The following is a 26,441-nucleotide window of genomic DNA, read 5'->3' on the forward strand; positions in this document are numbered from 1 at the left end:
CAAAAACATGTTGCTTCATTTTATTCAAAATAACAGTTAAAAAACAATTTTGTTAGTCCAAATAAATGCAAATACCTAAGACACAATTTGGTGGCTCAAAAACATTTGGGAGGACACAAAACTTTTGACTTTGGAATCTGTTAATAAGCAATTCTGAAATAATCTGTATAGATAATTTACAAATGCATTAGGGCAACTGACAAGTAACATGGCTAATTGTTTTTCACATGATTTTTAATATATTTTAAAATACATTTATTTTAGGTACTGTGTTTTAAAGTTTAGCATTTCATTTAAGTTTGTCACAGTTTTAATCACCCTTTTGCTTTTTTCAGGATTTCTTAAATAGGCAACTCCATAGTCTTTCAATTAATGTAAATGCTGAATAAAGTCGTAGGTTTTATTATTTTTGGACCAAAATGTATTTCCGATGCTTCAAAACATTCTAACTAACCCACTGATGTCACATGGACTACTTTGATGATGTCTTTATTTCCTTTCTGGACAAGTACAGTATACCGTTCATACATTTTCAATGGAGGGACAGAAAGCTCTCGGACTAAATCTAAAATATCTTAAACTGTGTTCTGAAGATGAACAGAGGTCTTACGGGCTTGGAGCGACATGAGGGTGAGTCATTAATGACAATTTTCATTTTTGGGTGAACTAACCCTTTAAATATTTTCTTCTCAGCCATTAACAATTGTCCGTGAGCGAAATCTCCTCCCATTCGTTGTCTGATTGGCCTTTCGCAAGGTTTCCTGGGTAACTTAGTTAAAATCTGTGGAGCCTGCCCTGCCATAGACATCATGTGCCCTGCATCCATGCGGGCTTCGCGGAAGACCGCTTCAAGGGTACACAAAGGGAGCGTTGCTGAGCACACTTCAGAGCGTTGATAAATGATAAATGTGACGGCCGACGGACTCGTAGACTCAGCGAGCACGCGCAATTTAAGTCCACTGCTGCGTCCTAATTCGCCTACTTATACTACGCCCTAAAAGTATGTACTCTTTTTGTGAAGAAAAAGTATATACTTTTGAGTGTGTAGCAAAATTGTAGGCAAGCTTTGGGCCATACTGCGTCGTCATCTTTAACGGAAAGCTTTATCGCGTGCATCCTGTCACCGTAAACTGCCCTGTCAATCATCTCGTCACAGTTAAAATCCTCCATTCAATCTAATATAATTTCTTACCGTTTCGGAGAGAAATGTTGTTGCACGTTCACCTGCCAGTCGCGGGTCTTTCATGCGGAGACTTTCACTCTCCTCATGTGTTTGCAATTTGAATGTAATGATGCATTTAAAAGTTAATGGCTAAACGTATCTCTACAAAAGTTCACAATGCTGCTGCAGATGCAATATAATGTAGACAACATTGAATAAATACATTTTCGTCAGATACTGACAATTAATCACTCAAACCCCTTTACAAAACCTCTACATAACCGCCGTGACTCGCGCGTCCTCCATGTCTGTAGTTTTTTTTTTTTAACACTCTTCACTCGTGTTTGTAGTTCTAACCGAATCCTCGTCCAACGCGCGATGGGGTGTGGGCAATATCAGCCGTTAGAGTGTGCACTTTTACAGTCTATGAGTGTGCATCCATCTGCACTTCGGATTCTGACCGGATATAGTAGACAATCCGGGTCTCTTTGGAACACTTATTTCAACATACTACCATTTGGGACGTATTAATTCTATTTTCGAATACTATTTAGGACGGATAGTATGCGAATTGGGACGCAGCACACGAGTCCTTAAGTCCACATGAAGTGCGCCATTTGGGACAGGGCCATACTGAAGTGTAGGCTACCAGACATGCTGGGGCAAAGTTCAAAGTTCAGCAGCTAACAGTAAAACAAAAAATATGTGCTGCTCTTTTACTTCAAGTTTGACTTTAACTGAAAACATATTTTGAGTTACAATTACTTTAATCTATTGTGAGTCGGTCTGTCTGTCACGTTCACGTCTTATTCACCATAAATTATAAAAACCAAACGAAGGTCCCCAGTATCCTCGCGAAGTCCGAGACCACTGTAATCTCGCGACATTTCAATGCATTTACAAGGGAGAGCGGACTTATCGCGAGATTTTATCAGCTGATGCGTCTCTGTTTTTAGAGTGTGCGTTAGGACGGTCAACACGTGGGTAGGAGAGACACACACATACACACACGAAAAGGGGGGACACGTTGGAATTGTGCTGGGCCTTGAATACGTAAAATTAATAATATACGGTGGCGGTGCGAGGGACGCATAAACACAGTGAGTATAAATCGCCTGTTCGGGTTCTACGTTACTTCATATCTTGATAGGTAAAGCTTATACCGCAAAGAGGGAGCCCATTTTAGCCGCCTCTCCTGATTAGTCCTGCTGTCTGGTGTGCTAAGTTATGCGAATCATACAGACTGATTTTAACCATCTTCAATCATGATTTCATGATTTGACAAATGATTTCCAGCTTCATTGACTCGACAGTGTGTGTTTGACATTGCGCCAGTGCTATCAGCTATCCAAAACGCTTTAGCAACTGCGGCTAACTGTCGCCAAATCTGTTCAACCCTAATGCATGGGTTAAGTCCTGCACGTCAATTTCGCCTAATTAAGCAATTATTAAACGTCATAATTATCTAGTAAACCAGGTACCATGTCACAAAGATCAGCTTGACCACCTTCAGCTGGTATGACCAGTGAAGTTATGTTTTGGAATACAAATTAACTGTATTTTAAAGTTAGTAAGTAGCTGCTTGACCAGGACCAAGGTTAGATGTTCCACAAACTATATTGACCATTTTAGGCTAGGTTGACAATCTGGTTTCTGATTTGTTCCTGTTCCTACCAGCTAGAAACCATGATAATCTGGGTGTTGTAAGTTGGATATTTGTGAGGTCCCATTCATAATGTTACTTTGAGCTGTTGAAATTTGGTGTGGTTATTCTGAAGAATGACAGCGGAAAACACGCTCTCCTGCTTTGTTCTCTCGTCTTTTGCGCGTTAAAGTCACCTCGCACCTTCACTCAGTTGAATTATGTACCGAGACACATGGACGAGCGGTTTCTGTGAACTCATGGATAATTCAGTCCCTCTCTGAAGGAGGACTCGGTGAAGGGTTAACTTACCCCGGTGAAATCGTTTTAAAGTCAAGATACTTGAAGCGGTCAGTACTTTAGATTGAATGGCTGTATGGGGTTGTAATTCATTCAGCGGCCTACCACGCGTACGTTACTGTAGGTCAACATCACCTCGCTGACTGGTTATTCGGGTTCTCCTTTATTTAATCACCTCGGTTATGTGTATGTTTCATTGTTGTCATAAACCGTTAAAGCTTCTGCTTTTATTTGACAAATTTCGCCCTTTAGTCCTTATAGCAGCAGCCACGAACAGTTAGCTTGTCTGCTAACACACGCAGCATTCATTAACGTTACAACCTCGCAGACATTTGATTTAATGGGTTATATTTGTCTCAGCCAATACATGCGCTTTTATGCACAATTGTGTCGTGTTATATTATTGACTTTCTCTGCATTGTCAGTGCGGTGAAACGCGCACGTCACTTTTGTGTCGCTCCTTTGTAATTCTCTGCCAGTGGCCGGTGCGCGTAACGAACACCGCACGCGCTGGAGGGTTCGGAGGTTCGCTTTTGTATTCTGAATGCTGCAGCTCTAGTAAGCCGCTTACTTGCGATCAATGGGTTCGTATGTAACATGTTGCGCGAATGACTGGCTACGGTGCCCTCTCCGTTATCTCTACACCTCCCCAAGGTCGAACAGCCACCGTGCAGCACGCGCTCGGGTCTTTTTCTATGGTCTGCTGGCGCACGCGCGCAAGGCCATGATATCACGGCGAGCGTTTATTTAACCTCATGCTGAAGGTGAACACAGTCTTCCTGTATCAGTTTGTCATTTACTGTGCAGAAAGTACAGCATGCTGCTCTATTCGTTTTACGCTGCTACTTGAAACGTGCTCTCGAGACTGATAGCACTAACAAACAGTATAGTATTAAAATTGCGATTGTATGACCAGACCAGCTCTCAATATTACAGTTTCATTCAGTAGAGAATGGAGAGTGGGTCATGCATGTTATTACTAATAATAGTCTATCTAAAATATAGAAATTGTTTGGTGAATTGGTAGCTGTTTATGTGGCACTTAAAATATGTAGGGTACAGTTGTTTTCATGTTTTATTAATTAAATGTTTCTCAATTTCAGAAGATCAAGTTAAATGCTATACGAGCAATTTTCATTTAAGCGGTTTGCAGATTTATCACAAATATGTGATGTCTAAATGTAGGCTAAGACTACTTTATAAAAAAAACTTTCTTTTACAGCAAATATAAAATAAACGTAAGAATTGAACATGGTGTATGAAATGGGTTGAACAATACAACAGAATGGGTGACAGCATTGTAAGTTTATTTAGCTCGATTAATACTGTTGCTCAGTATGGGCATACCCGTTTGGGACCAAATTTCGGTTTGTTGTGATTTATAAACTAGTTATATATATATATATATATATATATATATATATGATTTAAGATGCTATTACCATGGTATTTAAACAGGGCTGTAATCAGGTCCCCCTTAATAACTAGAAATGGCCAAATTGCAAATATTTCTAATTGATTACAATAAATTCCTTTTCTTTTACACTACTCTCCCTCCTTCCCCCTTAAATTCCTTTAAATCCTTTAATTTAAAGGAGAAAGACCATAACCCCCCCCCCATGTTCAAGAAATGGCTTTGTACTTGTGATTACTGTTTTTCAAAACATTTTTGCATATTTCAAAACTAACTTTGATTTCTTGCAGTGTATTTTGTTCACATGCTACATGCTGTAGCCCTTATTCATTGATAGTCAGAGAGGCAGTTGGCAGGCTATCTTTTGAAAGACTGTCTGAAAGCTGAAGAGAAATAGAAACTCCTTTATCTTTGGTTATGTGCAGGAGTGAATGGGAGGAGTTTATGATGTGTTCCTTCTCCTCTTGAGACTAGGATATACTGCTCCCATGATGGAAAGGCATGCACGAATGTCCTTTTTTAACTCAAAGGATGCTCCTCCCATTCAAGAAGTGAGGTAGACATGGCACGTAGCTCCCAGCAGCCTCTGAGGTTGAATGTCAGCCATGTGATATTGTCCCTGAAGTTTCTGCATGGCTGCCCAGAAGTCTCCCCTCTCTTCTGTAAAGCAGCCTGACCAAAAGTGCAGCAAACAATGCAATATGAAATGCATTGAATGTTAGTAAAGTTGAGATGTTTTTTTTAAGATTCCTGTTGATTACTTGCTTACATTATGATTGGATCTCTGTATTTGTCTTGGAAGGATGCAGAATAAATGTATAGTTCAATGGAAGATGTTTAATGCCCATGTATCTTGCGTAACCGCGAGCTAGTTGTTTTCTAAATGTTACACAGACTTCTGAACAAGACAGAGGAATGAATGTTGACTAGGGTGCAATTTTCCAAGATGAGGATGAGTCACCCATTCTTTTACTACTTCCCAATGGCAACACATCCTAAGCCAGAAATAAAACTTTTTATTACACATCTTTCCTGGATGCTTTCTGATTGGTCAAATGTTTGCAACTGGCTTTCCAGCTAGAAATTATTTGATGCTAGCTTAATGTCTTATATCACTCTTCTTGTAAAATAAAATAAAAAAATTATAGGACCTATCAATAAAATTAATAAGCTCATATTAATATTTCATGTTCGTTTATTAATTTAAATATTTAACTAGCTGTGTCGTTAGTGGGATAATGTACAGTCTTTTGGTTATTGCAAAATAAATAACTTGGCCTAATTGTGATCCTTAAGAACTAGCTTTGACTGTGCTAATATTAAAATATTGGTTTTGTTGTCTTTATTAGACTGTTACATTTTGGGGATATATCTAAAATTGTTTTGTTTTTTTCATTTAACATTAAAATTAAAGAAAATAAATTGTACTAGAATGTATAACAAGATTACCAATAGGCCAGATACAACTTCAGTAGTGGTACTAAATTTTGATTTGTAGTTTTTAATAAACTGTACTTTTATGTTAAAGTAACAGATGTAAATAGTATAAAATGCATTTTTTTTTTTTACTCGTTTAAAAATGTATATATATATATTTTTTAGCTTTGCTAATAGGATTTGAATGTCCATTATAGTGCAACATGTCAGAGCACTCTAATTTGTTGTTATGCCTTGCTTTGACACAATTTGACTAATTTTTTATTTATTTATTTTTATCTTTTTTGATCTGCAGGTGTAGCTGCTAGGGTCTAGAGGAGATGCCACTGAGGTTCCGGTCCTTTGTTCCATATACGCTTCCTGGAGTGCTAGCGCTCATAGGCTGGTGGTGGTACATCTCCCGCAAGAAAGAGCGAATCACCAGCCGGGACAGTGAGGAGGGGTCAGTTATGGGCTTGCGGAGCTCTTCTGGCGAGGGCAGCAATGGGATGGTCGACAAGAGCTGCCCCGCAGCCAGCAGCACACACCGTAGAACCAGCCGTGACAAAGTCAAGGCCAAAGAGCACAGGCCTGTTGAGGAGCAAGTTGTAGCGGAGATTCACACGCCAATGCTAAAAGCCACTGCAGGAGAGGTTCTTGTCGCCCCTCCAGCTGTCTTGGCAAGTGGACAGCTAAGCGCTCCTCAGAGCAGTGCAAAATCATTGCCCCCACAAAGCCACCCAGAGACCACTAGGCAGGCGACTCCTGTGTCATCTTCAACCCCAACAAAAACAGTGGAGGAGAGCCCTAATCACAAAGGACCAGAGGCCGCCACTGACAGCAAACCTAGTCAGTTTCCAACAGATCTAGCAAGTGTTGCTTCAATCAAGAAACAGGTCGAAAACCAACCTCTAATTAGGCAGCGTCCCGCAGAGCTAGCCAAAGCAGAGCGACCTGAACCTGAGGGAGAGGTGGCCACTGAAACCATAGCACCAACATGCACTCAGAATCTGCCAGCTGACATTTCAAAAGATGAGCTGGCCTCCACTGCCTGCAGCCCAAAAACACCTCTGACTCTGGCCTCATTCCCCAACTCCACCAGTACACCCCTCTCAGAAAGATCAACTGAGGCCCAGCACCATGAAAACGGAGACCTAGGCCTGCCGGTCGAGACCAGTCCAGACATGCAGGAGCTCCAGCGCCTCGCGGCGGGGCTGATATCTGAGGTCATCTCGGCAGCCACCCAGGAGGTCATGGCGGTCAGCAGCTGTGAGTCCCGGTACAGCAAGGGCTCTGAAGCTGCTGACAGCAGCACACCAGCTGTAAATGGTAAGGCAGTAGAGTCGTGTGTACCTCTTGAAAGTACGGAAAGGGAAGAGTCTCGGGCGGGACAGATAGTGGAAGAGATTGTCAATGGTTGTCTGGCACCTTCGCTTTGGAAGATGCCAGAGAATGAGAAGGAAAAAAGCTTGTTGACTGTGCCGTATGGGGAACAGTTGGAGTCAACACCAGTTCTGGCTAAGCTGCAGGCAGAGGAAGCTCTGGTTGAAGACTCGGGATGTAGCACATGCCAATCCGAGGATGGCGTCAGCAGTGAGGACCTCCATAGCACGGGATTGTCCTCAACAGTTTCTGAAAGCAAGGAGGACCTCATTCACATTTCAGGGACTTGTAGGGCCTCAGAGGGTCATGGAGATGGACTGCAGGAGAGTCTTGTTCTAATTGCTCCTCAGGAGTCCCCGCTTACTGCAGAAAATGTTGCTACGGTTTGCGAAGCAGCACGGTTGAATGGAACAGGCCTCAGGAATGGTGCCACTAGCGAGCTAGAAGCTGACCAATCAGGAGGTGAGTTAAAGTTCTTAAGAATTTAAAAGAATGAAAATTCTGTCATTTACTCTCCCGTCTCAAGTCAATCCGAACCTTTTTCACTTTCCTGTGGGAGCCAAATAATACAGTAGCTCACCTACCCGAATCTATCGTAGGTGCGTCAGATGATAATACACACTTCTCAAGTTTACATAATCACAAAATTATTTAAATAACCAACGTAAGGTCAATCAACATTCTTCAGTTTTTTTTTCTGAGGAACACAAGATATTTGGAAAAAATGTATTTGTCTATTCAAAGTCAGTGGGGTCCTTTGTTGTTTTGATCTCATTGACTTTATAATTTTATGAATAAAACAGTCGAAACGTTCTTCAAAATATCATCTAATTTGTGTTTCGCATGATAAAAAAATCAAACCTGTTGGAAAGATGAGTAAAAGATGACAATTTTTATTTTCGGGTGAACTGTCCCTTTAGTGAAACTGAAATTAAATTCACAATATTGAATTCCTTTAATTTCAGTGGTCTCAAAGAATCTCTCAGTATTGCGGACTTCATATGAACCATCTTGGGAGATGTTTGATTATGCTTCACTTAATAATTTGGGATGTGGTACACTTATCGTGCATTAATGCAAAGCAATCTGTGTTTGCTTGTTCTCCATGGCTCATGTTGTGTAGTGTCAAATGTTTTTGCTGGTGCGAATCTAACTTTCCACAAAGCAAGGTTTTGAATTTATCAAAAGGAAGGCACAAAGGATTGAAATCATTTACTGACGTGCTCACGGTTTTAAATTGGCTTTGTTTTTGTTTAAATCCAACCAGCATCAATCCTCCTCCTTGACATTTGGCCAGATGTAGTAGTGCAAAAAAGCCTGAGTCAAGGGTACCTCTCAAACTGTGAATAGACTCTCTAGAAACCTCAGATGCTCAAATTCCCAAACAGTGTATGTTACATGAACACAACTGCATGTGCACAGCTGTTTTTACCACTCCCTGCTACAGCAACTTCCTTACATGGATATCAGCGGTGTCTTGCTTTTTTAACTTCAGAGCATGTGTTGGAAATGGCCAGTAGTTTTTCTGTTATTAGTTATTCAACAGATGTTTTTACCAGAACGTGGCTATACAGTATACTGACCATTTTGCACATTTTTGTATTTGAATGCAGAGTGAGTATTTTTCTGTTGATTTGATGACAGGAATCACTTGTGTGGGGTGTGTGAGGGATTTGCCTGAACCATTGTGAGGTGTTGCTGCCACACCAGCTGCTGCTGGTGATCCTTCTCCTGCTATATTGTGACCTGAGATTGGTGTGAAGACTGGCAGCACCTAGTGTCTCAGCCCGTCCTCTCTTGAATGAAAGGAGAAAATGTAACGGAGCCTTGATGCTTCTTTCCCATTAGTTAAAGCAGAGTAAATGATCAATTGTTGATGCTGTCAACTTCAAGTAGTAGGCAAAGTGTCATAAGCTTACTGCTTTACTGCTTTAATGGTATCAATCAAGAACAATAGTGGTATGGTTTTTGTCCTGAGGGAAGAGGCTGGTTGTTTTGTTTGTTAATGGTCCTTGTCATCTGTTGTGTTTGTTATTGTTACCCCATGGTTACTTGGCAAACAGTGATGACCTGGCCAAGCAGGCATTTGTGTACAGTCTGTTAAAGAATGGTCTGTTTAGACCGCCTGAAAGTCATTGATTTGGGTATCAGTATGTTGTCGGGAGAATGTGTGGAATGGATGCCAGATTTTTCGAACTATGCTAACAGTCGCTTTTACTATTTCCAGATTAGTTGCAGGTGATTATTGATTTCTTTAAGATGGAAGTTTTGTTATTTTATGCATTTATTTAAATATTTATTTTCTACATTTTACCTTTTATATACACATGCGATACTATAGCCTAATATTTCTACGATATGCAGACCAACCCAGGATTAGTTGCCGGTAATATTGATTGGCTTATTCAGTTGGCAGAGCATTTTTTATTTATTTGAATGTATTTTATTAATTGTCTTACCTTTTTATGTATATGTGTGTGTATGTGTGTAATGTGAATCTTAAGGTTTTGCAAATGTTTTTTGAAAATAATAAATTGACTAAAACCTTTTACATTTTTCAAACATTTGCTGAAATCAATGCAATGATTCTGTATGTTTATACTTTGACACATCTGACTGACATTTTTTTTTGGGGGGGTGGGTTCATAACAGGTTCAGATGTGAATAGCATGGATTCAGTGGACAGCTGTTCCACCTTGGGGGTGGGAGACGGCCAGCCGAGTGGCAGCCAGACCTGTCAATCACAGAGCTCAGAGCTTATTGTGTGGGAGATTGAGGTGCCAAAGGTGTGTTTCCTTTAAACCCTGATTCTGATTCACATTATTCTACTTCCATCAATCAAAAGTTTTTTCTGAAACAATTTTAGAATGAAGACAAACTCATTGCTTGTTGTCTTACAGCCCTTTATCAAAATGTCAAAGCACAGAGCAACTTTTGTCAACACCACATCCTGAATGCGTAGCACACGTTAATGAAAGCTAATTAACTTAACTAGTTGATCATTTTGTATGAATTCATTAAAACCTGTCTTGATATTTGTGGTTCTTCTCTGATTTTGTAGCATCTAGTGGGACGGCTAATCGGCAAACAAGGGAGATATGTGAGCTTCTTGAAGCAGAGCTCTGGTGCTAAGATCTACATTTCCACCCTGCCTTACACTCAAGAGTTTCAGATCTGCCATATAGAGGGTAAGTCAGTCTCTCCGAAGGGCCATATTTTTCCAGTTCAGCCATGGCCTCTTTGAATTGTTTTTGTTCTGGTTTGCTTCTTAGGAAGCCAGCAGCAAGTAGACAAGGCGCTGGCCTTGATTGGGAAGAAGTTTAAAGACTTGGACCTGACCAACTTGTACGCCCCACCGCCCCCACCACTAACGCTGCCCTCTCTGCCCATGACTTCCTGGGTAAGTTTGGCTCCTTCCCCCCCACTCCTGCAGGCTACATAGGCAGCTTCGTTTTAAGGCAGCATTCTGACTGCCATTCAGCAACACTTTCTGTGTAAATTGTACATAGGATTTTTTGTTGTTGTGGAAATTATCACATTAAATTCAATAGGACCATTCCTATAAGACTGGATTTATGAAGGTTTTGTTCGCAATCTGGTCATGTTACTTGAATAAAATTGAACTGCAACCAAACAACAAAAAAACATCAGATAATTCCTGGATTTTGACATACTAACATAGTGCTTCAATGGATCTGCCTGGTACAGCTTCTGTTGCCCAGTGGGGTGACAGTGGAGGTGATCGTGGTGAACATTGTATCAGCCGGTCACCTGTTTGTCCAGCAACACACTCACCCTACGTACCACGCGCTGCGCAGTCTGGACCAGCAGATGTTTCTGTGCTATTCACAGCCCGGCACTCCCCCATTGCCATCACCTGTTGAAGGTAAATGGCTCCCCCTTCTCTCTTTTCACTTTCCTCATTCTGCAGAGAATTACTCATTTTCTCTCTCATCCCTTTTCCAGTTGGAGTGATTTGTGCGGCCCCAGCTGTCGATGGAGCCTGGTGGCGAGCGCAGGTCATCTCCTTCTACAAAGATTCAACCGAAGTGGAAATCCGATATGTTGATTATGGAGGCTACGACAGAGTCAAAATTGACACCCTTCGACAGATCAGGTTTAATACTACCCCCCCCCCCCCCCCTTTTTTTTTTTCCTTTTTTTTTTCACCTCTCCCTCTCATCAATGTACTATAAAGTTCTTAAATAGGGCTGTCAATTTAATTGCACCCTTGTGTGATTTTATTGCACGCTTATGAAATTAAGCACACACCATTTATACATGCACTATTTCGTCGTTATTTGCTATATCCAGCAAAGTAAACTATTAGATTGAAGGGTGATTCTCACAAAACTGTATTGTCTGCAAGCTGTTTTTAAGGTAAATTTAGTTGTCTTTCCAAAAAAGTACACCAAATGATATAAGGAATCCATATAATTCATAAATGTATGCACACCAAAGCCAAAGCGTTTACATAAGAACATTTTACTTTGTTTTTTTTCCAGAATTCAACAGTGCGACAGCAAAGAGCGTTTACATTTTAGACAAGTCAAGTTGCAACAAGTTACTATACTGAACAGGACCACAAAAAAAGCCCTAAACCAACCGCCTTGACCTGACTGCATGTACCTACTACAGTACACGGATCCATTCAGAATGACTAAACACAAGACAAATCAAAACGTTATCCTGAATGTGTGTGGAAACAATGTACTGAATATAGTGAAATGTGTCTGCATAAATAGCCTACAATGTGTGATCAGTGTATCGGAGAGTGCACATACATTATTTATTTTCGCATCAATATAACGGACTCCCGAGTGCTTACTGTACGACTCCTGTACGTCTTGACCTTGATTGCAATCCTCATCCATCAAAACTTCACTAGCAAGACACTTGTTTGCTTTTTCCAGCCAAGGAACGTAGTTTCCATATCATCTGGCCATACAGCAGTGGGATGTTTTGACGTTCAGTCTGTATTTCACACAGCACGATGCGTGAGGGAAACACACACTGGAATGAATAATTCACTTATAATGCAATGTGAGTCTCTATTCTCTGTGCCATCTCTGATGTAATCAGCCTGGCCTTCTTTACATTAGCACTGTTTTGGACTGATTGTTTGAAAGAATTTGCTTACTGGATCATTCGACTGAAATCTTACTCTGGAGATTAGCTGCCTTTTTTTTATTATCTTTTTGCAAACAGAGAAGTGAAATCAGGTTAAAGGATTAGAATAGACATTTCCACCTATCGGGGTTACAGGCATAGAAAAATATACATAGATCATACTCTATAGATAAAGCGTTGTGGAATTTTTCGGTTCACGTACCTACCCAAAGTGATAAGATAAAATAAAAATACATATACATACTCTACAGATAAAGCGTTGTGGAATTTTTCGGTTCGCGTACCTACCCAAAGTGATAAGATAAAATAAAAATTCTGCATCAATTTATAGACAAGTAGTTTGTTTAGGCATGCTTTGTAAGGAATTACAAACCTGCGCACATATATTCAAACGCACATAACTATAGAATCAATTCTTAATGCGCATGTGAACGCCATCAGCGTCTATCACAGGTTCACGTTTAAAGTCTGTTTAGAGAGAAAAGGTGTCGTCTTAGCGGCCCCTAATTTAATAACAAATGATCATTTAGACGGACTTGAATCAATCAAAACTAACTTTAGCTGGAAAAAACATTTTTCAAGAGCCACTATAAAACCAAACCAATCTCTGTTACCTTAAATTATATGTTTATCTCTGTAAAGCTGCTTTGAAACAATCTACATTGTTAAAAGCGCTATATAAATGAGGATGAGGATGATAGATACCACATAGATGTTTCAGTGGCCCACCATACGTAAGCCGTCTGCCATATTGGAACTGTCAAAGCCAGTCCGTAAACATTCGAGAGCAAGTTGTCTGCGTCTGCAATTGTAGTTAGACGCATGTATGAAAATCTAAATCTGCAATAGACTTCATCAGATGATTATGCTAAACTAACACAATATAAGGCAAAGGCGTCAGCTAACACGACATTAAACATTTACCATAGTTTAAAAACCTGTATGAAAACACCCACCAACACACTCACCTGTAAAAAGTTATCCCATTTCTTCAGGAATTTAAATCTGTGGTTTTTACAACCAGAAGCTGAGCAATGTTGTCATCATTGATTCTTATGTGAGTGACGGCATGCTGAACGTTGCAAGATGGCAGGCGTGCAGACATTTCTGTAGGGGTCGAATCTGGATCTACGTATACATATTTATGGTTACAGGTGTTTGCGCCTTTGTAGATGCTCAGCGTGATAAACTCCTGAACTTTGAAGATCATCTAACTGCGTGACATAAATTACATTAAAGGGGTGGTTGATTGTGATTTCACTTTTTTCATTTGAAATAGTGTGTAATGTTGCTGTTGGTGCATGAACAGTATCTGCAAAGTTGCTGCGCTGAAAGTTCAACGTAAGCAGAGATATCGTCTTTTAAGTCCTTCGGTCCAAATGGACCCGACGCATTTAAATATATATTTTTTTTAAATCATAGCTTCATCGGAATGGTCTGAAATTTGGTGACTTTTTTTGGTACTTGGTATATGAACATCAAAAAAAATTGGGGACAGGATTTGAATAATCTAAGTGGTTGTAAAAAAAATTGTCACACTCAGGACCTTCGGGTCCAAATGGACCCGGATAGGAAATAATTGGCAAATTGGCAAAAATGTGAAAATACCGAGTTTTTTTGTGCGTACAATCTACAAATCAGCCACGATCCAGAAAAAAAGTACACAACAGTGAAGGGGTGAATCTATAAAATATCAAGAGTGCAAAACAGACACATACACACACACACACAAACACACTTTTATACATAAACAAACCAATAAATTCAGATTACCTATGTTTTGCGTTTTGAAAATGCTCAGTTTGTCAACCAGATGGCATCCATCTCATTTCAAAAATTGCTTTCATGAGGTCTAGGCTTGACTCTAAAATGAAATACAGCTTTAAAAAAAAATATTTTTTTAAAAAATAATTTTCTATTATATTCAATGGGGGGCAAACTGGGAGGAAATGGGTCATATTTATTGCATAAATATTAATTATAAATCATAAAATTCTCAAAAAATATTATAAAAAACAAGTAAAAAAAAAATTATGATTTTCTTTTAATAAATATGAATCCCACCCTTCCGGCCCATTTGGACCCGAAGGTCCTGAGTGTGACTCTGAAATGAAGGACCCCAGAGGGTTAAAAATCAGGAAGTTTAATGCCTACAAAAACGACTCGAATGGGACTACAACGAGATACTTCCCGGGTTGTATACGTAACTAACCCATCAATTTACATCAACCCTCCCTACGGAATATGCAAAAAAGGGGGCATGGCCATATTTCTGCGGCTTTATCGAAGAGGAAGAGTTATAGTGGAGAGCAGTAGCCATGCCGTCGAAAGTGTGTTATTTTCACCCAGCTTTCAGGTCTTCTGTGTTCGGCTTCCTACAGACGCTGTAGTTAGTCAACGATGGCTACAATTTATGTTTGATTATCTTCCGGAAAATTACAATCGTAATTTAGCTCTCTGTGCTGCGCATTTTACGGAAGACAGCTTCCAGAATCCCCACGAATTCAATGCCGGATTCAACAAGAAACTGTTACTAAAACATAAAGCAGTTCCAACTTTAAAACCAGAGGCAGCTGATTTTGGGCCACAACCTGTAAGTAAGACTTAATAATTTTAAATGTATTTGCATGTATAATTTCAGACGTAATGTTTTAGTTGTTATCAAGGACGTAAACAAATGCCAGCGCTGACTTTAGTAGCCACTTAGTTATGCTATTTCGTCTGTCTATGACAAACGCTTACAAACATTTTGGACCTGAAATTGAAATTATGTACTAATTTTGTAAATGTATTTTCCATGTAGGCTACTTTATGACGTAATTTTTCAATTTGATCAAGAACGTAAACCAATGCCAACGCTGTTTGTTTATAGTAGCCAGTTAGTTCGATGCTATTTTTTGGTGTATAAGACAAACGTGTATAAAGTTCAAAAAAATTATATGTAATCGCAACAGCAAACTTCAGCTGTTGTTATCAGTCTACTCAGTCTGTTGGCATTTTAACACAGTTGCCACATGTAACTTACACCTAAAGAAAACGATACACTGAGTAAACTAAGTTTTGTGAATAGATAAACGGTTGTTCATTATGTCGATAAAACAATAACTTTTAAAACGGTATTACTCAGTCATTTATTCAGTTTTAAATGTTTAATCTGGAGAAAACCGTATCTAAAAAGCTAACAAGCAGCAGTAGCATTTTCAAGTAACAGCATATCGAAATTCTTATAGCCTGATAATAGTAGAATAGAATAGAATAATAATAATATAAAACTGTACCATTCAGAAACGCTTTGTAAGAACCGTGGGGAGGTTCTGCTTGACTCTCTTCATTGCCTCTTTCTGGGTCTGATTCTGGCTCAAACTGAAATGGCAGCAGCTTTCGCCTGTAAAGGTAATGGGCGTGAAGTTTCCGGACAACGTGCGCTACGCACTTTAGCCAATTACAACACGCCGGCCCAACTAACCAATCTGAGCCCATTGCCTGTTTCTGAGGGAGTAGTTTCACAGAATCAGGAAGTCAACCGGTCGTTCAAATGACAGAGGAGAAAGCGGCTTACAATAAAGGTGAAATTTATGAAAAATTAGGCTTTTAAAAAAAAAAACACGAAGACATGTTATATTGCACCCCATAAACAATCATGCAAAGAAAAAAAGCAGTAAACCACCTCTTTAATGATGCAATTAGACATGCTTCAGTAATTTATTTGCGTAAAATTATTTTAAAGTGTTAAGGATTTTAAATGAATCTAATGCGTTACCGCATTAAGTTGACAGCCCTATTCTTAAAGTAAACAGCTATATCATGCATTTTTCATGTTCACTATACAATGTTATACAGAAATAATAATTACATATCAATTTAACTTAATATGTATTATATACAAGAACACTACCGTTTAGTAGTAAGTTTTCTTCTTTTTTTAATGCCTCAAGGCTGCATATATTTGATCAAAAATAAAGTAAAGCAGTAATATTTTGAAATATGACAATTAAAATGACTCATTTGAATACATTTTTAATTTATTCCTGTGATGGCAAAACTGAATTTTCAGCATCATTACTCCAGTCTTCAGTGTCACATGATCTTTCAGATATCATTATAATAAGCAAGGTTGGAATCGTATGTTGAAAACGGTTGTCCTGCTTAATATTATTGTGGAAACTGATGCATTTTTGCAGAATTCTCTGATTAATATAAAGTTCAAAAGTACATAATTAATTTGAAATAGGATTTTTTATAACATTTATAAATGGTTTTACTGTCACTTTTGATCAATTTAATGCATCCTTGCTGAATTAAAGTTTTTAGTTTTTTTTTACTTGCTACCTTTTGGATGGTAGTGTATTTAGTATTTTAATATAATATAGATTTATATAATATTGATCCCCACACTCATCTAAAGGTGGGAGGTTGATCATAACTAATGAGTAACTTTAATTTCAACCAATCATATCATCTATTGCCATCATGCTAATTATTTTACCTTATGCCTAAACATTCATGACAAATTTTACTATATATATATATATATATATATATATATATATAGCACCTTTAGATGCTATTCCCATCTTTTCAGCATTTTGTTGTTTTAAATCATAGTTGTCTTCTTTGGACCCACCTAACTTTTCCATTTCAGATCGGACTTTGTGACATTGCCGTTCCAAGGAACAGAAGTGTTATTAGACAACATTGCCCCACTTCCAGGTGTGCCTTGTTCTTTTAAATCTTAGAAGTTGAATTTTTCATCAGCTCGTTCCAGCTGGATCTCACTGTTGTTCACATCTTCATTAGGAGAGGATCGGTTCTCCGCAGAGGCAAATTCTGCGCTGGAGGAGATGACAAGAGGGGTTCCATTGCTGGCACAAGTGAGTCATTCAAATCATTCATTAATGGATGACATTTATGTTGATGCTGTTTACAACCACAGATAATTTAATGGGCAATTTTCTCATAGGTCACCAACTACGACAATAATACAGGACTTCCTTTAGTACACATGTGGAACATGGTGGGAGAGGAGGTAAAATTACCATAACATTTTTATTTATTTAATAAAATTATTATTAATGGGAAAGGAGGTAAAATTATATATCTTTTTGTTCTCTGTTTTTTTTTATTAAAGCCTTTTATATATATATAAAAAAAATGTTTTACTCCAAAATAATTTCAAACCTGTATGTCTTTTATTTTTTGCAACACAAAACGATGTTGAGCAGAATGTCACCCTTTTAATAGTTAAACCATAGATTTCATATAGCAAAAGTGCAAAAATTTGAAACATCGAGAAACTGTGTACAGTCTCAGTTTAATTTTCATGTGCAATCTCACTCATTTTAAAGGGGTGTCTTTCATGCTTCGTATTTGTCTTCGATTAATGAGTAGCCTGAATGACATGATACTTGGTTCCTTTTTTTTGTAGCTGGTCCTGCTCAACCGCACTTTGGCAGAGCGAGGTTATGGCACCTGGGTGGACAGTTTCTGATCCTCCAGAGATCCCTCGCTCTCCTCTCCTCACTCACCTCTTGGCCCACCTGCCCCTTAATTATCATCACTCATGAATATCAGCAGGTTCTGTCCTCCTCACCCACCGTGTCCACCACCACCCCCTACATCAAGTGCGCATCACTGGCTCTGGGAGTTTCTTGTTTTGTTTTGCTGTCCCCTCCATCCTGCCTTTTTCTATTTTCATTTTTTCCTTCCTCTCCCCTTGCGTAAGAAATCAATGTACTGTATGAAATAGAACAAAAACGAAGAGGGAGCTAAGCGTCAATGACTGAACCACCAACAAGGACTGAAGTTTTCTTGACTTTGTGCTCCTGTAAATTTAAATATTGTAACTAAATAAAGGTTAATCATGTTTTCCGTCCGATCAGACTCCTTCCAGCACAAAAAAAACCAGACTGTGGATTATCATGCCGTGGATGAAACATCTGTAGTGATAAAAAAAAGTACATTTGTGAAGATAACTATGGTGCAGTTAAGACTCAGTGTTGTTGCTGCTAATGTAATCCTGAGACTTAAGACATCATGTTTGCATTTACGTTATCACGGCTTTGTCCCAGTTTCACTTTCCAGCCAGGTGGTTCTCCATGCAGTTCAACAAGGAATAAACAACCACAGCTCCATGTCCTTTATGTCTGTCTTTACAACGGTGTGGCCTTAAGAGGGTAATACTCAGACAATTTCATGACCTCCCTCTTCCCCACACTCTGGATCTGTAGGAGTCCAACTGCCTTCGGCGTCAATAGGCCTGACACTAAGCATCACTTCATTTACTTCACTGATTACAGAGTCTGTTAATCCAGGAGACGTCTGTGCCCTCCTGACCTTTGGGCCTTTTTTAGGAAAGACTACACTGAGTCTTCAGCCCTAGAGGGACACTAGAGCTTGAATGGTGCTGCAATAGATGGCAAAAGGGCCTGTATGGCTAATTCTTACCTGTGGAGACACTAAAAGAATGACTACACAAACCAGAACGCTACTGCGTGATGTGAGGACAGCAGGGCACTTCCCTTCTAGGTGGATGAATTGCATTCAATGGGTCTGTGTTTTTGTATGCATGTAATTCTGCTCCAAAGCACGTCTAGTCACGTCACATTATCAGTGTGATGGGCTGCTTGCTTTCGTCTCACTCAAGATCAGTCTCGCAATAACGTCATGTCTAGTAGACCTATTGCCATTAATGTCTCTATGCATTCTGTACATAACATGCTACACAGTGTCCAATCCCAGCAACCCACACAATTGGCTCCTTGGAGAAGCTGTCAATACACCTACCTGGCTTGGAGTAAAGCTTTAAGCCTCATCCATTGTTCTTTTTTATGTTGGTTTCACATGGGATGAAATTAGGTCTGCTTTATTACTATAATTTGTTAAAGTATAAAGACGCAGAGATTAATATTTCCTTTTTTTTGTATTTTGTATTTGATCATGCTCTTTTAGTCATTGACTGGCTTTTTGGCCAAGGCTCGCCCCTTTTTCTGCTGCTGAATTATTGCTAATCTAATGTTGTTGGACTTCCGAATGTCTATTGGTGTCCTTGGATGAAACTTTCCAGGCTTTTAGCTTGGTTATGGTTTGTTTGATTAGTTTTGATTGTTAGCACTGCAGTTGTTAGTTTCTTATGCCCTTGATAAATTTCCAGTGTCAGAAATATTAAATGTCACTGCATATATTTGGCTTCTCCAGAAAAATCTGGACAAAAACAGAAATAGTTTTTTTTACACTTATATTTTGAAACGATAATACACCCTTGCTCACTTAAATTTGGCGGTAGTGAGCGCTAAGTAAATGTAAACTGACAGCATCGGAAAGTAACGTCGACTAAAAGAAAGCAGGTTTAGACGTTTGTGAGGGTATTTGCACGGTTTTCCATTATGCTGCGAGGTTTTTCTGCAATATTTCCTTCACAAGCTCGTTTCTGTGCTCTCTTACGTTCATCTCCGGTGTGAGCTTTTCATTTATTACCATTCTGTGTTCGAGGAGAGATATAGTCCAATAATTTCAAAGTACTTTACCTGTGTGAACGTGCGCGCCCCATTAGGTATATGCCTGCACTACAGGTGAATGAATAAGGAACCACACCGACCTCAGAGCTGAAACATTTCATTGGTTTGTCTTTAGGTCTGTCTTTGTTTTACGGATTATGTATTGATCAAGTCCAGTTAACCTCTGCATACGCTCATATATTTACTGACATGGCTTCCTACCACCAGTTCAAATGTGTACACCTGTATGTTCCTACCCGCTCTCGTGTAATGAAAAATCACGCTACTTTAGACTTGTCCAGGTGTGTGTAAATATAAGATGTCTCACTGTAAAAACACTTGGAGCCAGTGTAGGAAGCAAAAGGGAACTTTTTTTTCTGTCTCACCACCTTCCAAAATCTGCTCATTTGTTCTCTGTTGGTAGGAATGGTTTGCAATGTTTGCTTAGCTATATAATTAATCATTTGATTATTTAAATGAGTGTAAGAAATTCTGCATAGACATGTACAGGTCAGTTTTTGCCAGACTCACTACAAGGTTTGATTCTTTGGTTGTACAGATCTATTGAAAAAAGAGAATAAAGTTATTAAAAATATTTCCTATATTTTACATGTTGTATTTTAGTTATGAAATCAGTGTGACTTGGCTTGTAATATACTGTACCAAACAAACCAACTGTTTAGAGTCAGTCAGCGTATTCAAAAGATTTCTGAAGGATCATGTGACACTGAAGACTTGAGTAATAATGCTGAAAATTCAGCTTTGCATCACGGGAACTTCATTAGGAGTAGGCCTAGTCCGTAATTCTTTTTCTTAACCTGTAGAGGGAGTTAAATACCATGTTATGATCATGCTTCTCTCCAAAGCTGAGTTCATGTATTTCAGGCAGCTCAGCTGTAATCCCAGCAATGACATTTCCAAGAACAAGGATATTCTCTCAGACATGCCAATGTAAACGCTTCTGAATGAGACCTCTTTTATCCTTCCTTCAGCAGCATTAATGGACGAATCGTCTCTTCTGTTTGCTACACGTTTAAAGTGGAGAGAGTCCTTTATTTAACTACTCATTACTTCAAGAGAGGGAGGTCTTTGGCTCGAAGAATTTTTCTTTTTTTAAATCAGAGTTTGTACCGCGGGCCACCTTTGCACTCGGCTGCGGCTGAGAGGGACAATAAGTGACACTTGTACCTGAGCTTTTGTTCAGAATTATTATTACTATTTATTTATTTGTTTATTTTCATTCTTATCGTGTATAAAATGCTCCTAGCAAATCCCTGATGATTTCAGGGGGTTTTGAAATGAACTTTTACAAGTCTGTTCACTATAGGTAAGGTTTAGCCATTAGAAGGACTTTAATTGTATGTGTAGGCCTATATGACATTTTGAGAGGCTTCAGGTTAGCGCTGTTGTGTGCTACAAAATCACAAATCCTTGTTGCTGTTGATTTAATTTATTGGTTGATTTAGGAGTTTAAATCTTTGGTTATAAAGTGACATGAAAGTTTCCATTAGCAGCATTATATGAATAATGTTGTATGATCTGTAGGTGACACCACATCTCAGGTCTTGGCAAATCATAACTCTTCCTGCAAGCCCCAAAAAACCAATCCCTGTAGAAATAGAAACGCGTGCCTCATCAGCAGCCAACTGGCTTGTTTGGGGTTTAAACTCTAGAAATCCCAGAGTATACTTATACTTAATTAAATGACTTATGACTTACTGATTGGCAGATGATGCCACAATAAATGATCTAATGAGAAACAAGGTAATGAATCTGGCAATAAGGTGCCAAAATGGCAACTTTGGTGTAATTAATGGACTGACATTAGAAAACTTTCTCCAGTTTTCTCTTTCTGTACATTTCAGTCAGACTTTGGATCTTTTCGTGTTTTGTGATTTTGAATTGCACATTCAATGATTCAAAGTCAAGACAGAAACCATCATATATGATCAGTCGAGGGATCTGACGTCAACCCAACTTTCATTTACAACCAAAATCCAATGTCGGTCCGACGTCGAATGCTGACGTTGGATTTCGGTTGGAGATAAAAGTCGGGTTGACGTCAGAACTCGGCTGATGTTGGTTTCTACATCCCCTACAACCCTATTTTCATTTTCAACCACAATACAGCATTGGAGATCCATGTCTATCTGACGTTGGATTCTGACATCAACCTGATTTTCCTTTTCAACGTTGGGTTTGGTCTTCTAAATGTGAATTTTGGAGCACACTAGCTTATAGATAACAGTAAGGCTAATATATTCATACTAAAAGCCAAAAAATGTAAATGGGGCACAGCCATTTGGGTGTCCGAAACCATTGGGACGTTATGAGTGCACTTATTCAATCCTACTATGGAAACTGTTCTAGAAATAAATGTGATATTGATATGATGGAGGGTAGGCAGGCATAGATTCAGAGGCATACAGTATTACATAACAATGCAGCAATAATAAAACAATGCATTGACATTTACTTTTGATACTTACGTACTTTTAAAAACGAGTACTTCTGTACTTTTAAGTAAAATCGTTTTTTACAACTTTTACTTGTAACAGAGTAATATTTGACCCGTAGTATCTGTACTTTCTACTCAAGTAAGAAAGTTGTGTATGATTATAGTCAGCGTTTTCATTTATGTGGGGTCAAAGACGATTCCACATCATCCCAATATAAACCGCCATACTGGATCTCAGGCAATAAGTACATTAATCAAAACAATAAACTAACTCATTAGAAGGAAATCATAACTGATACACAAGTCTAGTTTAAGATAGTGCATGTGGTTGTGGTAGTTTCTGCCTAGCTAGTCTAAGCTGATAATTACCTAGTTCAACTCCACTTCAAACCTGAAGCAGGTACCATGATGGTAGCTGAACAAACTCAGGGTTACAGGATTGGTTTAGAGTTGACAAAAGCAAACCTATCCAATCAGTCTTTGTTGGTAGGCTACCATGATGCTGATCATCAACTTTCTGTCAACCCAGACTTTGATCCTGAGTTTTGGTGTGACATCAGTGGAAGAGTGAAACTGCGATTCACTTCTCTCTTCTGCAGAATATAATGAGATTGAAAAATATTAAGAATTTAAGCAAATTTTCACTGCAAGAAGAAAAGAGCTTTGATAAAATCTCTTGCTATATAAGTGCAAGTAAAATTTGTGAAGTTTATATAATTGATAGAAAATAAACATTTAAGCTCACATGTAGTAATTTTTTTAGCTTTATCTATTGATTTTAAAGCTTATTTATATTATCTTTATAAATTCATACTCATTTAAAGTAAGTGGTTAATAGTGTTGTAGTACTCGAGACTGGTCTTTTTTTTCTTTTTTTTCTTCAGACTAAGAGGACTCAGGATTTTATCTCAAGACCACAACGGCGAGGATATTACTAAATTGCCGGTGCATTATCTGATTTATTTGTAAAATTCATTCATGTAATTTGATGTAAATCTTACTGCTTAAAATGGAATCAATAACTTATTTCTTATGTGATTTTTATTTTTTGTTTTATTTTTTTATTACTGGTTCGAAATCAATGCAGGATTGTCTCAAAAAATTCAAATGCCCAAAATTCAGACAAATGCCCACAAAATTCAAGATATGATTGCAAAAAAGTACTTGTATCAGATTTTTTTGTATTATAACATAGGAATTATCCAATATCACAAGAGCAAGAGAGTTGTTTTCACATATACGAGCATGATTTCAAATGTGATATTGATTTTATATTATTCGTGAAGTTAAGTATGAAGTTAATATTAAGTGATTTAAATTTTAGACACATTTTTGCAACAACAAAAAAAAGGTTACTAAATGAATCAGGTGCTTTGAACAAATGGGTTGAATAAATTACTCCGTGACTCACTTTGCCTAAATGTTTTTTTACGCATTTCAGTTTCATACTTGAAAGTAGACCTATCATTTTATTTTCACATCACATTTCTATATTCAAAATGTTATTTTTGAAATAATAATTTCAACATTATTTATGCAGGTGTAATTGTACCAATTCAGATGCAACTTCTCTGCCACCTCTGCAACACAAAGATGAATTTTCATGATTTGATTGGTAACACATCTATAGTGTCTTATTGTTCTAATTGTATTTATTGATTAAATATAAGACATTTCCATAAAGACACAAAGTCAATTGGTCTTGTCTTGGTCTCGACACACTCTGGTCTTGCTCTCGACTTGGTTTCGGTTTAGGTGGTCTTGACTACAACACTAATAATTTGGAGTAGAAACAGGGGGAGTGACTTTATTTCATCGGACATGTACACTTTTCTCACAGCTGATTGGTTAAATTTTGGTTTGAGATACCTGGAACAGGCTGTGTCCCAATTTAAAGACTGTATCCTTTGAAGGGCACGAAGGTCGAACTGAGCATTGTTAAATGGGACGGTATTGCCTACGGAGGACTGTTCTTGATGCCTTGCAACTGTGACAGCTGCAGTTGACGGGCGCCAGTAACGTTTGTACTGGACTTTTTAAAAGTTATATTCAACTGCCTGAAAACATATTGCCTGCCTGTCTAAATATATTCACCATTGTCCATTTCTGTATAATAAAGAATACACTAAACTACATATAATCGCATCTTAGTAAGACGTCAACATTTGAACCGCTTTAAACTTTTTTTTCAATTATTTTTACATTTGTATCATTACATATTTGAGTAATTTGAAACCCAAACTTGCATTTAAAAGTGTAAATTGGCCATTTCTCTCAATACCATCCTGTCATCTCCGGGCCGCAATGAACTCTGGGTTACACGAAGGGTTCATCTGTTGTATCCTTCATTTCACCGAAAATGAAGGGCGCATTTGGAGGCCGCGTTTGAAAGAGCCTTTGAATTGGTAGAGCCTTCATCATGCCGCGGTCATTTACTATTAAACTATTAAAGTTACTATATTAGTTACTATTGTAATGAACAATGTCAATGCTAAAAGCCGAGCCACTTTCATGGTGCCTAAAACCCAGGCTTGGCGCAAACAAAATGAAACATTTGTGGCTAGCCACCTAAACCAGCTTCTTGGTACAGGCTCCTATAGTTGACCAACTGATAACCAGCTAGAAACCAGCTACCTTGTTTTAAAACACAGCTACCAGAGGTCAAGCAGACTGAAATTAACAAAAATCTGTTTATCTTATATTAACACAAAATGATTTTAAGGAAGTGTATCCTTACCCATCATTGACTTTAAACTGTGAATGTGTTTATTTTAACCTAAATTCAACTGACTATTATTATTCAACATTATTATATATAATTATATTGTTAAAATTGTTTTAAAAATGCATACTGTGGTTGAAAAGCAAAAGCAAAAATGCATAACATATACTGTATACAGTATATGTTATGATGCGTATAATATAAAAAATTTACCTTATTTCAGTACTATTGCTGACACTGTAAAATCGAATTAGTTAGACTTACTTTAAAAAAGCACACAAACCGATTGCCTTAAAAAACAAGTAAAGTGAAATAGGAATAGTATGTGGTACTGACAAATGCTTAGTAAGTATAGTACACTTACACTGTTAGTAACTAAAAAAGAACTTTAGAGAGTACTTGATAATTTACTTTAAGTAAAATATTACTGTTACCATTGTTGTATTTTGCATGCTCAATGTTGTTGTCTATGTGACTCAAGCATGATCAATTGCAAGATTGTCACAAATATAGAGGGATTATATAAACCCAATTAAAGGTTTCACAAGGTGTTTAGGACATGTGTTAGCAACAAAATTATAAAAGATCATTAACTGATATGAAATATAATTATGTTACATTTCATACATACATACATACATACATACACACACATACATGCATGCATACATACATTCATACTGTAACTTCTCTTCATTTTGAAACTAAATAGCCTAACTGATTTCTTGTTGCATCGCTGCATCAATGGGAAGATAATTACAATCAAATAAATTAAGTTCTAAGTGCCAAACCAAAGGTATCACTAATCGCCATAATGGTGAGGAAAATCAACATCAATTTATGAAGTCAGTTTTTGTGATGTTCTCTCAAATTTCTCAGTTGTATTGACAATTCAACATTCAAGATGACTTTGAGAAATGAGTGAATGGAAACTGAGAAAAATAACTGCAGAAGTGGAGGAAATGAGTGAAAAGTCCATTAAGAGTTTCCCCGCCTCAAAAACCGCACTCAAACCAATCAATTAATCTTAACTTGGGTTTTCTGAGTAAACAAAGCATAGTAGGCTATGTGAATAGTACAGATTAGTAGATTTTTACAATTAAGTTAAGACATTAAGTAAAATTAACTAAAAAGTCTTAGTTAGAATCACTGTTGGATTTTACAGTGTACAATTCGACTATGTTCACACTATAATGTGTTGTTTGATGGTAATAAATGTCTGACTCATCCCTCTGACTACATGGCATAGATCCTGGGAATAGAAAAACAAATGTATTAATATTCATTCTGCATCTTAAATCTATGAGTATTCTGCATTTAT

At 38.0% G+C, this 26,441-nt stretch overlaps 1 protein-coding gene across 6 annotated transcripts; it reads left to right on the forward strand.

The window, feature by feature from the left end:
- Nucleotides 1–2,092: 2,092 nt before the first annotated feature.
- Nucleotides 2,093–20,535, forward strand: akap1b (A kinase (PRKA) anchor protein 1b). Of its 6 annotated transcripts, none has more exons than XM_077208103.1 (11): nt 2,093–2,262; nt 6,251–7,779; nt 9,970–10,103; nt 10,379–10,505; nt 10,590–10,717; nt 11,026–11,203; nt 11,284–11,434; nt 17,090–17,157; nt 17,245–17,318; nt 17,408–17,473; nt 17,873–20,535. In XM_077208103.1, the coding sequence occupies exons 2-11, from the start codon at nt 6,276–6,278 to the stop codon at nt 17,933–17,935; spliced, it is 2,493 nt and encodes an 830-aa protein (XP_077064218.1). In that variant the 5' UTR covers nt 2,093–2,262; nt 6,251–6,275; the 3' UTR covers nt 17,936–20,535. The 6 variants fall into 6 exon arrangements, with proteins under 6 accessions (XP_077064218.1, XP_077064222.1, XP_077064219.1 ...); XM_077208104.1 differs by having other exon boundaries at nt 2,100–3,154; XM_077208106.1 differs by having other exon boundaries at nt 2,129–2,146.
- The last annotated feature ends 5,906 nt before the right edge of the window (nt 20,536–26,441 follow it).

Source organism: Siphateles boraxobius, unplaced genomic scaffold, assembly GCF_051911475.1.
Source record: "Siphateles boraxobius isolate OS27281-9 unplaced genomic scaffold, OSU_SipBor_1 6, whole genome shotgun sequence".
Taxonomy (NCBI): Eukaryota; Metazoa; Chordata; class Actinopteri; order Cypriniformes; family Leuciscidae; genus Siphateles; species Siphateles boraxobius.